Raw genomic sequence first — 12862 nt, 5'->3', positions numbered from 1 at the left:
GTTTTAAGTGCTCAGTACAAGTCATTTTAGTAAAGCACAATAGCTAATTACATAACCATGTCTTGTTCCAACCACTTGTATTTTAATTCACTTAGATTTTAGGTTAGTTTATTTTTTTAACGGTCCAATTTGAAAGAAGACGCATTCTGGGTGATTTTCAGACACTGAAGGTCAACTTTGCCTCTCAGTCACCTTAATATTGGGAGGGTCCGTGCGGCAGCTATAGGTACTGCTCACAGTAGGTCTTACATACTCCTGCTGTGGAGCAGAGTGAGAACAGCATCCTGGGGCTGCGAGGCCAGCAGCACATGGAGTTGGTGCATATCGTAAACCTCAGGTTGTCTAGTGGGTTAGTGAAATGAGAAAGTGCTACACAGATAGGAAATTTGCCTAACAATCTGCAGTATATTTAAAGAAACACATTGACAGACAAACCTGTCCCAGTTTGGAAACCTTAAGAGACAGCATTATCAAAACAGTTTTATGGAGGAAATAGTGTAAGTGGGGGGACAGTAAATGGACTAGATATGATTGTTCCTCGTTAATTGAAAATTAATTTTCACCCTCTCAGTTTTAAAGTACAGATCTAATAATGGCTCATATATAGCATACACTTTTTCTATTATTTGAAACTTGTCTGTTAATAGTTATGATGTTACTAGTAGAACTAAGTGCTGGTGGTTCTGGACAATAAGAGAATTTCAAGTGAATTCCATTTTAAGAGAACCTCAGAACTTAATGTTAGAAGTTTGGCTTGCCAGTAGCATCCCGTCTCCTTTACATTTTGATCAATTATAAACATACCCAAAACATCAAATGAAGATCAAGGTTTTATTAAAGGGCTGCCCAATAACTCCCAAAGTTATCTCCTCCCAAACCTTTTCTTGGTGTGGAGAATATTGCTTGAACTCATTTCTAAAATTGGCCTTTTTTTTTTTTAAATACATCTTTATTGATTTCAGAGAGAGGAAGGGAGAGGAAAGGGGGGGCTGCCTCCTGCACACCCCCTACTGAGGATCGAGCCCGCAACCCGGGTATGTGCCCTGACCAGGAATTGAACTGTAATCTCCTGGTCCATAGGTTGATGCTCAACTGCTGACCCATGCCAGCCAGGCCATAAAATTGGCCTTCCTACTACCTTCTCCAAATCCGAGTTTGGGGTTCTGCCTTTAGGGAAAGACAGTACACTAGAGGCTGTATGGAAAACCAGAGTCTGCCTCACAGACATAGTCTCCAATACAGCAGTGACCAGAAAGCCGCCCTCTAAACCTGCTCTTAGAAAGCAGCTGTCCTGTTTCTCCAGTTTTACGGCGGAGGATTCTCACACTAGGCTGTGGGCCTGCCTAAGTGCATGGCAGGCTCTTCCCATCTCTTTAGCCTCCTCTGCCTTCCTCCTGGATGGGGTGGGGGTGGGGGAGTGAAGGTTGGCAAGAAGTCTGGCAGCTCCCACCCAGCCCTCATCCTAGTAGTCAAGTGTTAGGGTTCCATTCTGTATGGACTTAGGCAGAAGTAAAGAGAGGAAAAGGAATGATTTGCATTACTAAAGGGTTTTTTTTTTCCAGTGGCCAGAGGGGATAAATGAAGGTGAAACTAGTGGTAGAGGCACTGAAGATGTAGAGCAAGTATCTAGAAGTAACCTGAGCCTCTTACTGCTGTGTTTTCCTGCGGTTCTGGAGCTCAGTGCTGCCAAAGCCCTGCGAGTATGGGTTCTGCATGATGAGAACCTGGCCAGGGCAGTCCTCACTCTAGTGACCACTTACTATGTCTTGTTCTGGAACATTTACTCTGTCACCACCACTTAACATAGGAAGAGCACTTTCCACTTGTCCAAGTTGATGACCAGTGTCAATTTTGTATGTCTTGAACAAATCTGAGAGGTAAGTCAGGAAGTCAGCTCCTTGCCAGCAAGAAGTTGTGTGTTACAGCATAGTTTTCCTCACAGACCAGTGGTATTGCACACTCTCAGGATACACCCTTCCCAGAGAATACAGTGTGCCTGGTGCCCTTTGGAGCTGCACAGTGAGGAACAGCACTGACTTATCCGGGCAGCCCTACCATCTCTCTGGCCTTCAGAAGCTTATCAAATTAAATTAAGGCAGTTGAGGCAGCCAAGGCAGGCCTGTGTGCCCAGAGTGACTTAACATATCTGCCAGTCCAGGCTGACGTGGTTCCAGCTGAAGCCTGCTTTCTCCCTCCTAGCCCCCTACTCCCACCCTCACCAGCTACCTTCAGGCCCAGGTCACACTGAGCAAGCGGACCAGCAGCTCTCATCTGTGGTGGTGTCTGGCTTAAGTAAAATCCTCAGCCACCCCTGGGGCTGGTAGGACTGTCACAGCCAGACTTTCCGCACTTGAGGAGGGTGGTGAGTTCCTCATCCCTGCAACTCAAGACCTTTGAGCTATGGCCTATCTCCTGAGAGCCCAAGGGAACAGATTTATTGCTACCTCAGCAGCGACGACAGAGAAATAGGTTGATTTCTGCAGGTTGCTCACATATTGCTTCCTAAAAGGATTATTTTCTTTTTTTAAGGGTGAGAACTCTAGGAGTCAAGGGAGGCCATCTTTCTGGCTTCCTGATGCAGCCTCTTGTCCAGAGCTGGTGTCTTCCAGGCCCCTCCTCGGGGAACCAGCAGTGGTTTGCACCAGCTCCTACTGTTCTCATGTCTCCCTGTCCTGCTGCCGCCCCTGCATGTTCAGGGGACGGTGGCATTGGGATGGAAGGGTGGTATAGTCTGTGGTGGTTTGGAACTTGGGCTTGGGAGTCCAGCCCAGAATTCAGATTCCTACTTTACCTGTTCTCACTCTGTCCTAGGGCAAGGCCCAACCTCCCAGTGCCTTCTGAGTTACTTTGAGGATTGAATGAGCTAAAGAATGTAAAATTCTTCGCATAGTCCCTGGCTCAGAGTAAGCACTCGGTAATTTACAAAGAAAAGAACCTTGTTCAAGCCTTATGTTCAGCACTTTTCATAAGTCTTCTCAACTAATCCCCAGTGAATCATGTGTTATTCTTCCTGTTTTGTAGGTAAAGAAACTGAGACTCAGATTTGGTAACTGACAAGTTCACCCAGCTAGTGTGCCAAGATTAGAGTCCAGGTGTATTTGATCCAAAGCCAGTGCTTTTTCCACCCCACCGTGCTGCCTTCCAGAACAACTCTGTCCCTTTTTCACATATTTTGAGATTGTTACCATGTTCTTCCTGAGTGTTCCCCTTCTCTAGGCTGACCTAACCCTATTTCTTTCTCTGACCCCAGCACCCTTCATATGGCGTAATCTTAATGCTATTTGTAGACCTGAGGACTAGTTGGTTGTCCAGGTCCCACTTGAGCTGTGGGGCTGTTGCCTTGGTGAGGCTCTGCACAGTCCCCTGAGGGCAAACAGGGCCTGTGGCATTACCTCTGCTACAGTAACCACCAGGCCTTGCGGGCAGAGTTGGTACTTGTCTGATACCCAGCCAGCCTTGGTGACAATGAATGAAACTTTAAATTTTCTTTTATAATTATTTACATCTTAATAGACAGTAGCCTCATGAACCTTTGTATGTGCTCCATACTAAGTACCGAACAAAACTTCATAAAATTATGACGACTTAGCTGTGTAGGTGAAAAAATTCCAGCAGCTGGTTGACAAAATTCTTTGGGATTCTTTTAGATAAGTTTATTCTTAACCTTGGCAGAGGTGCTAATCCATGGACCTTGGTGCTTATTGAGCTGCTTTCAGGGGCCCTGGGATGTACATATGTTTAATGGTTTTTAAAAATGCTAACATCTAGACTTTCCCACTATAGAATCTGTTCGAAATACCCCCAGCACTGACACCATGCCAGCTTCCTCGTCTCAGACATGCTGTACTGATCACCAAGATCCTGAAGGTGCTACCAGCTCCTCTTATTTGGCCAGCTCCCAAGAGGAAGATTCAGGCCAGAGTCTTCCTACCGCCCACGTTCGCCCTTCCCACCCACTGAAGAGCTTTGCTGTGCCGGCCATCCCACCCCCAGGTCCTCCCACCTATGATCCGGCGCTGCCAAGCACACCATTACTGTCCCAGCAAGGTGAGTGGGGACAACAGCACTGGAGGAACCCTTTGGTTCTGGCTTATGGCAAAAATGACCTCTTCTTTAAAGAATAACAAAGCAGCCCTGGCCAGTTTGGCTCAGTGATTAGAGCGTCAGCCCACAGACCCAAAGGTTGCGGGTTCAATCCTGGTTAAGGGCACGTACCTCAATTGCGGGTTCCCCATCTCCAGTCAGGATGTGTGCAGGAGGCAACCAGTCGATGTGTCGATGTTTCTCTCTCTCCCCCTCTCGCCCTCCTCCTCCCTCCCTCCCACTCTCTCTAGAAATCAATGGGAAAAATATCCTCAGGCAAGGATTGGGGAAAAAAAAATAAAGTAAATACCCTCCAAGCATCTCCTAGCAATTTAGAGTAATGGTGTCTCCCCACTCAGGTAGGGTGTGGTCTCCCTCCTGTGGGAACCAGAGACTAATTGGCCAGGGAGTTTTTAGATTGTTTTGGGTGCAGGATTTTTGGTGGTCATATCCAGTGGCATGGCTGTGAGCAGCAGATCTCTGCTCAGCCTCCCAGAATTGCCTCCCTCCACAGGGGTCCCTGCAAGCCAGAGGAGAGCAAGAGAAACAAGGAGGAACCTTAGGAAATGAATTCCCTGAGTTCACACAGCCAAACCAAAGTCCCCTAACCTCAAAGGCATACTTTTCCCCTACTCTTCCACATTATTATCTATTATGGTGGTTTGTTTCAGAATAAGTCCGTGGTTTTTAAGCTTTTTGGTCTTAGGACCCCTTTATACTCTTAAAAGCTATCAAGGCCACAAAAGAGCTTTTCCTCAAAATCTACTGCATTAGAAATTAAAACAGAAATTTTAAAACTATTTTATTCATTTAAAAATTCATCTGCCCTGGCCGTTTGGCTCAGCTGGTTGGAGTGTCATCCCGTACACCAAAAGGTTGCGGGTTTGATCCCTGGTCAGGGCACTTATGGGAGGCAACCGTTCTATGTTTCTCTCTCTCCCTCTCCTTCTCCCTCTCTCTCCCCCCTTCCCCCTCTCTACCCTTCCTCTCTCTAAAATCAGTAAAACATATCCTCAGGTGAGGGTTAAAAAATAATAATAATAGCCCGGCCAGCATGGCTCAGAGGTTGAGCATCAACCTATGATCAATTCCTGGTCAGGGCACATGCCCAGGTTGCGGGCTTACTCCCCAGTAGGGGGCGTGCAGGAGGCAGCTGATCAGTGACTCTCATTGATGTTTGTCTCTCTCCCTTCCTCTCTCTAAAATCACCAAAATATATTTAATAATAACAATACATCTGTCATATTAAGAAATAGCTTATTTTAGTGAAAAATAACTTTTTCAAAACAAAAATATAGTGAGAAGAGTGACATTGGTTATATTTTTGCACAGCTCTTTAATATCTGACTTAATAGAAGAGAGCTTCAGTCTCCTATCTGCTTCTGCATTCAGTCTGTTGCAATATGTTTTTTTGTTTAAAGTATAAGAAAATCTGGCCTCACAAATATGTGGTCAGAAAAGGGAAGAGTATTTTTATAACTTTTTCAGATAACTGCAGATATTCTTTTTTGATACTATAGCAAAACTCAGCAGGTTACATTTATAATGTGGAATTAGAAACCATCTCTGTTCCATTAAAATCCATCTGACTTGTACTTTGAATGCATGATATTGAACACACACATTAGTCATTTGAAAAAATGTTGGTTTACTAAGTTGTACAGATCCTTCAAATCTTGATACATTTTATTATGTAATATCTAAAAATACATTCATTAATATTAACAAACTCTTGGGAAGTTATCAAATTCACGGTGGCAGCCCTGGCTGACATGGCTCAGTGGTTAGAGCATCAGCCTGGGTACCGAAGGGTTTTGGGTTCGAGTTCTGGTCAAGGGCACATAGCTGGGTTGCAGGTTCCATCCCCACCCCTGGTCAGGGTGCATGTGGGAGGAAACCAATCAATGTGTGTCTCTCACATCAATGTTTCTTTCCCCCCTTCTTCCCTCACCCCCGCTTCCACTCTCTCTAAAAAATAAAGGGGAAAAATATCCTCAGGTGAGGATTAAGGGAAAAAAACAAAGAAAAACTTATGTTGGCAAGGTTTTAAAAACTCTAATTTTACTTGAAACTTAAATTTTGTCATTGGCAATAAATATTGTCCATTGTTTTCCTTGAAGTGCCTGGCTCATTTCATTCACTTTCTAGAAAATGTCTGCCAAATGCTCAAGTCCAGATTACTAGCTTGTCAGTCTTTCTTTGAACTAACATTGGTGTTCATGATACAAGTGCCAGTGCAGCTCACAACTCAGTCTGCCACGGGTGCCTGCGTGGAAGATAGTCCTCACACATCTGTGTACAGCAGCAGTCCTGTGTGCATACTTTCTGCTTTGTCACATAATATTTAAAAGCTGTGTGATCAAGGTCCAGATTTAATAAAATAATTTTTACTATTTCATTAAGGATGATCTTAAGTTAAACGGACTGCTTTCTAAACTGCAAGTGTGTATCAGCAAGTGACTTTATAGTTTGGGGCCACTGCCTTCATTTCTGCTCAGGCTCCAGCAGTTTTTCCCCACCGTTGTTTTTGTATCATTAATGTAAAGGCAAAAAATACCTTAGTAGTAGTATGAAAAGAGTATAATCTACCAGACATCCTGAAAGAGTCCATGGACCACTACATTTGAGGCCCACTAGACTAGGAAGTTAGTTTTCTAAAGCCAAATAGTATATTTCCTCTGGCCTCTTGGATGCCCTGCTTCCTCCCTGTCCCATCTTGTTCCAGTGCCTTCTCAGAGCAGGATTGCAGCCTTTGGACCTTACATCCTTTTGTGAGGTCTGGGTGGGAGCAAGTTTAACTACACATCTGACGGTGCCCTTTCCCCTCAGCTCTGAACCATCACATTCACTCGGTGAAGACGGCCTCCATTGGGACTTTAGGAAGGAGCAGGCCTCCTATGCCCGTGGTGGTTCCCAATGCCCCTGAAGTGCAGGAGACCACAAGGATGCTGGAAGACTCCGAAAGTGTAAGTTCATGGGCCATCAGCCCAGCCAGGATGTCTAGGGGCATGTCCCAGGGCCCGAGAGTGTGCTAATCACACTGATACTGTGCTGCCCCAGAGTGTGAAGCGGGTTCACTCATTCGCTCCCTAGATGGGCTTGATGGAGCATCTCTCCAAGCTGGGAACTGTGCTGAGGCTTTAATTTGCTTGATTTCTCTCATACTCTCTGATGAATCTTGAATTAGCTTGAATCACCAGCCCAGCTAGTGATTTTTTTTCTCTCCTGCCCACCCCTGCCTTCCTTTTAGTCTGCCCTATCTCTCTGGTCCTCTTTTCTTGGTTTGAATCATCCACTGTTGTTTCACCCTTCAGTCCCACTTCATGACCTTTTCTGAGCAGGATGCTAGAGGGGAAGGTACTAGAGTGGATGCTCTCAAACCAGAAATCAACAGGGTCTCTCCTTGATTTCTCCCTCTCACATTCCAATAAATACATCTGCCTCTGTATTTTCAAGTACAGGACTCTTTAAGAGGAAAGCTTGGGACCCAGAGATTATGGTACATACCAATTGTATTGATTGTGGCAGAGACCTAGACTGGCTGAGCAGCTTGTGACCCTGGACAGAGTGTGTTGGAGGAGAGGCATTTTGCAATGCGAGGATATGAGTGATTGCTCACTTGGGGGCTTAGTGGCCTGGGCACCTCCTGCAATCTCTGACACCACTGGGCCAGCTGGGGTTTCAGTTATCTAATCTCTTGGGGCACTTTGTCATAGACTCTTTGACTCTCTCTCTGGGCTCTCCCTGTGAATGGCTCCTCAGGTCACACCCAGCAACAGTGTTCTCTTTTCCGTAGAGCTATGAACCAGATGAGCTGACCAAAGAGATGGCCCACCTGGAAGGACTAATGAAGGACCTAAATGCCATCACGACAGCATGACGTCCTTCACCAGGACGTGACTCCAGAACTGAGTCTAGAAGTCTTGGGACTTAGCCTTGGAAACAAGGAATTGTACAGAGCTCTACAAGGGGACAGCACTTGAGAACACAGAGTGAGCATGCAGACCAGCTGGCACCCAGAGTCGGGCTGCCTCCAGCTGTGGCCACGTGCCTGCCCCTGGTCAGCCCGGAAGAAGCACATGTCGAGGCAGCTTCCCTTTACCTGCTGACACCCTGCAGGACTGGGCATCGTGGGCCAAAGCTGCGTGTCTAGGGAAGGGGCAGGACATGCAGCCTCCATTTCACTTCGTGGTCAGGCTGTGTCTTCGTGCTGTAACTGCATCGCCTTTGTGGGGTGTTGACATTGGCATTTATGTACAGTTTTATCTGGGTCCTATTCTACCTTCAGAAGAAAAACTATCAAAACCAAGGAAGTCCGTGTTCTCCACAAGTGGTTGACATTTGACTACTTGTCTGAATTGTGTATGGAAAGTCATCAACAGTGTGGGTTGTTCCAGGGGTCGGCTTGTTTTTTGTTTTGTTTTTTAATTGAGTCATTGCATCCTCTACCAACTGCTAACCCATCACTCTGAGGGGGAGGAAATGTTGCATTGCTGTTTGTAAGCTTTTTTATTATTTTTTTAATTTTAATTATTAAAGGCCTGACTTTCTCCTCTCATCACTGTGAGATTACAGATCTATTTGAATGATATGTAACATTGAAAGGACTTGTTTGTTGCTTCTGTGCAGTTTCAGTATTGGGGTGGGGGTGGGGAGGGTTGGGAATAGGAAGTGGAGGGGCTGCTGAGGTCCTGTGAGTGTATCTGTCATTGTACCTTCTTCCAGAAGCCTGCAGAGAATGGAAGCATCTACGTTATTGTCCCTTCCTGGCATGTCCATCTCTATTGTCACTAAGTTGCAACTAGAGTTTCATGTGGACCTAGTTAAAAAGTTCTGTGCAATAGGTGGGTTTGAGGATTTAGCTGCCCCAATGTCTTGGTCAGATCCTGATGAGAGTGCCCGTGCTGAGCGTCAGGTACTGTATTTCCACTTGCAGGAGTGACGCAGAACAAGGCCCAGCCCTCGCTCCTAGGCATTCAGAGAACAGGGTGGATCCCTTTTCCTGCTGTTATCATCTGTTCCCACTGGGAAAGCTGGAGGTTAAGGAAGGAACTTTGTTTCCACTTAGGACTCCTTGCTTCTCTCCAGTTCCTGTCCTCAGCTGGTCCAGCTCTCACTTCCACGGTGCAGAACCCCTTAGGGAAATCATTAGCAAGAATGAGGCACGCAGGGGCTGCAGTACCCCTGAGGCTCCCCGCTTCTTGCAGAGGACAGGGACAGTGGAGAGGGCACAGGAGGCAGCTGCGCCTCCTCCATCCCACAGCTCCACGAAGCCCTTGGTTAGAATGGGCAGCAGGAAGTTTCTGAGGTACACTGAGTGGCCTGGCCATACACAGAAGCCTTTCCCTTTACAAGTAATTCTTGTCTTTTTCTTAAAAAGGTAAGGAGCTGAGATGTTAAGAGTTTTTTTAAAATACTAAGAATATATTATGAAAAAATACAGAACAGACCCCCTCCTCCCCAGCAAATCCCCGGAGAGAGTGTGGAAGGCAGTATAGAAGGCCAGCCAAGAGGTCAGCTGGTGAGCGCAACCGTGGGTACCCCAGCCCACCTGCGCTGGGGCCCTGAGCACAGCCCCACCCCACAGGCATCCCTAAAGTTATTTTCCCCTTTTAGGTCTTCTCATCCATTTACTTTGTTAGACGATGAACTCTTCGTATTTATTATTTTGGGGCAATGAAAAGTGCAATGCTGGCACTCCTGCTGCCGTGCTCCTGGTCACAGGGTGGTGCCAGGCAGGGTTCTGCAAGACCAGTGCACTTAAACGGATCCTGAAAAGAGCACTCCAAGCACCCTGGGCACCAGGAGGGCTGATTCCCCAGGAGCTGTCTCACTTTCGCCCAAAGAAATGTGCTCCGCGTTCAGGGCATTTCCTCCCATGAATCCTGACACCTGTTACCTCAGGGCCTTGGTACCTGGACACTACCACAGAGCTGGGGCGGGTGGGGGGCCTATTTTTAAATAAAGTAACTGCTCAAAGTTGGGGATTTTTTAAAATTAAGAAAAAGGAAAGCTATTCTGTATTGCACCTTTTCACAATTTAATACATTTTCTTACATTTCCTGTGATTTTTGAAATGAAACCATCGTGCGTCTTGTAATGTCCTAGGTGAACAGCTGATCAGCAGCTTCCTCCGGGAGGATCTGAAACAGATATGTCTCCCTCCTTGTTGCCTGCTGGGGGGCTGGAGGGCTTCTGGGACAACTTGCTGTACACATGTTCGGCCTTTTCTGTAGTTGATATTGTAAACTCTATGGCTTTTAAAACACAATTTCATGTTTTTATTTAGTATTGGAAATCCAATACACTTTTTTAATCCAATCAAACTATGGTCAAAGAGTTGTTTTCCTTTTTCCATAAGAAAACAGAACTTTGGGGTCCCCTGTTTCCCAGCCTTAAATTGAATTCACTTTGTCCCTCACAACTATAAAGGTGGGTTCTCAGGGGCATCGTAGAGGTGTCGCCAGTGATCCAAGAGGCCACAGGCAGAAGTTGTTCACTAGTCCTGTCCCCACCCCTCATTGCTGCCCTGCAGGGACTGAGCAGCCTGAGGAATCACAGGTGACTCCTTCAGAAAGAGCTACGTGAGCCCAGCAGCAAAGTGCAGCCACTGCTGAAGGGCGTGTCAGCCAAGTCCCTGCTGTGGCAGCGCCCTGGGCAGCAGCTCATTCTGGTGGCACACAGAGGCCTGGGCCTTCCTGTTCCCAACCCCCCTCATGGGTGTGGGGTGCCTGGAACAGGCATCTGCAAGGAGTCCCACCTTTCTTGGGCTGCCTCACCTGACTGCTCTGTGCCTCAGCTCAGGCTGCTATAACAAAAATGCCGTAGACTGGGGGTCTTAAACAGCAAACATCTATTTCTCACAATCCTGGAGTCCACAAGTCCAAGCTCCGGGTACCAGCAGATGTGCTGGTGTCTGCTTCCTGGTTCATAGATTCATAAGTGTCTTCTGTGTCCTCACGTGGCAGAAGGAAGAGCTCTCTGGGGTCTCTGTTATAAGGGCATTAATCCCATTTCATGAAGGCTTCACCCTCATGACCGAGTCACCTCCCAAAAACCCCACCGTCGTATACCATCACATTGGGGATTAGAATTTCAACATGTAAATTTGGGGAGATAAAAACATTCAGTCCATAACGCTAAGATATCTCATGGAGTACAAAGGTCTGGGCTCAGAACAGTGATGAACACAACAGCCATAGGCCCGCCCTTCGTAAACTTGCAATACAGTGAGGGCTGGACATGGAGCCCAGTGTCCTTACTAACTGCTCACTTGCCCCCGGGACTTCATCTGCTCCGCTGCCAAGTGTACTTTATGAAACTCAAATCCCATCATTCCCATTAGCAGTGACCCACTGGCCTCGGTGGAGTCAGAGCTCCCAGTGCTAAAGCCTTTGCTAATCTGCCACAGCCCCCAGGTCCAGACTCATGTCACCTGGGCATCCAGTACTCCAGCCATGGAAAGCTGTTTGGGAAACTTCAACCTTAGGGAACACACTCTCCACTGCTGTTACTATTTTAACCAGAGACCCCAGTGCTGCCTACTGCACATCCTTAGGTAACACTCGGTGCATTTTACACTGATTTATCTGTCAGTCTCTATGCTGGACTGTGAATGCAGTGGGGACAGATTTCTCACTCTCTGAATACCTAATGCCAGCAGCAGTTTCTGGCAACAGCAAAGCTTGTCTCCTGCCTGGATGGATGGACAGACAGGAAGACGTGGCCTGGAGTGTATTGGAAAGCTTCCCACACATTCAGCACCCTGCTCCCCTTGGAGGGATCCAGGGAGGCCCCTAGTGACGCTGTTATAAGGACCCTCCCATTCCAGCAGCCATGGCACTTCGGTGTCCTGGCATGAAGTTGGATGATACAAAGACCTGTCTGCCTGGCAGAGTCATAAGAAATGATCCTGGTGTCACAGTGACCAACAGGGTGCTGGGAACCAGGGCATGGATGTCCTCCGGATTGATCTAGGATGAACATTATGAACAAGGCCTTCTGTGAAGAAGAAATGCCCTCTTTTCCCAGGCCATTAGCCCCTCCCAATTTCTGCCACTTTCCTGTTGGAGGGCATGATCTCATGAGGAGAAAGACTGGAGAATAGCACTGAACAGCCCTCAAATTGATGGGGAAGAGGTATGGGAAGGGGATGGAAAAGCAGGAGCCACGAATGACCAGCCCTATGCACACGAAGGGCCCGGACAGTAGGTGCCCATCATTTCACTTTGGGTGTCCAGCTACCAAAGGAGGTAGCCCACCAGTGGGACTAGAGGCAGAGGTGGAAGACTGTAATTGAATGAAAATAATGTATTAAAATAACCTTTAAAAGTAATGTTGAAAAAAATATTTAAAACTGATTACCCTCTAAGCAGAGTGGATGGTGTTCATCTCAAAATGCTCTTTTAGTCAACTAGAAATTTTATGCGTTTCAGAAATGAAAAGATGGGCCTAGAGCTCAGCTCAGACACAGTTGGAGGGAGCTCTTGCTGCAGTAGAGAATAAGAAGAATTTGTAACTTCCTGAAATATCTCGAGGGTGGGATCTTAGCCCTGGCAGCAAGGTGTAATCAACAAGATGGTGAGAGAATGAGATGCTAAGTGGGAAGTTCCCCCAAAGTGAAGTGACTGTCCTTGAGGTGCCCCAAAGGACTTTTTAAAATGAGACCGGAGAGGTAATGTCTTCTCACACCCTCCATCTCCGTGTCCTGCAGCAAAGCCCGTAGGTATGCATGCTAGTTTGTTACTGGGTCTACCCTTCTGTGCACCTGGTCCCCAAA

At 46.8% G+C, this 12862-nt stretch overlaps 1 protein-coding gene across 5 annotated transcripts in view; it reads left to right on the top strand.

Moving 5' to 3' along the window:
• NEO1 (neogenin 1) overlaps positions 1 to 10409 on the top strand; it is a 275123-nt gene extending 264714 nt beyond the window's left edge. For all 5 annotated transcript variants that reach the window (XM_016201544.2, XM_016201537.2, XM_016201561.2 and 2 more), the window contains 3 exons: positions 3784 to 4047; positions 6913 to 7049; positions 7880 to 10409. In XM_016201544.2, coding sequence (XP_016057030.2) covers positions 3784 to 4047; positions 6913 to 7049; positions 7880 to 7963 — 485 coding nt within the window. In that variant the 3' untranslated portion in view covers positions 7964 to 10409. The remainder of the gene's footprint in view (positions 1 to 3783; positions 4048 to 6912; positions 7050 to 7879) is intronic.
• The last annotated feature ends 2453 nt before the right edge of the window (positions 10410 to 12862 follow it).

Source organism: Miniopterus natalensis, chromosome 1 (genome assembly GCF_054644295.1).
Source record: "Miniopterus natalensis isolate mMinNat1 chromosome 1, mMinNat1.hap1, whole genome shotgun sequence".
NCBI classification, from domain to species: Eukaryota; Metazoa; Chordata; class Mammalia; order Chiroptera; family Miniopteridae; genus Miniopterus; species Miniopterus natalensis.
The sequence above is the reverse complement of the archived record's forward strand: the minus strand, read 5'-3'. Positions and strand labels throughout refer to the sequence as shown.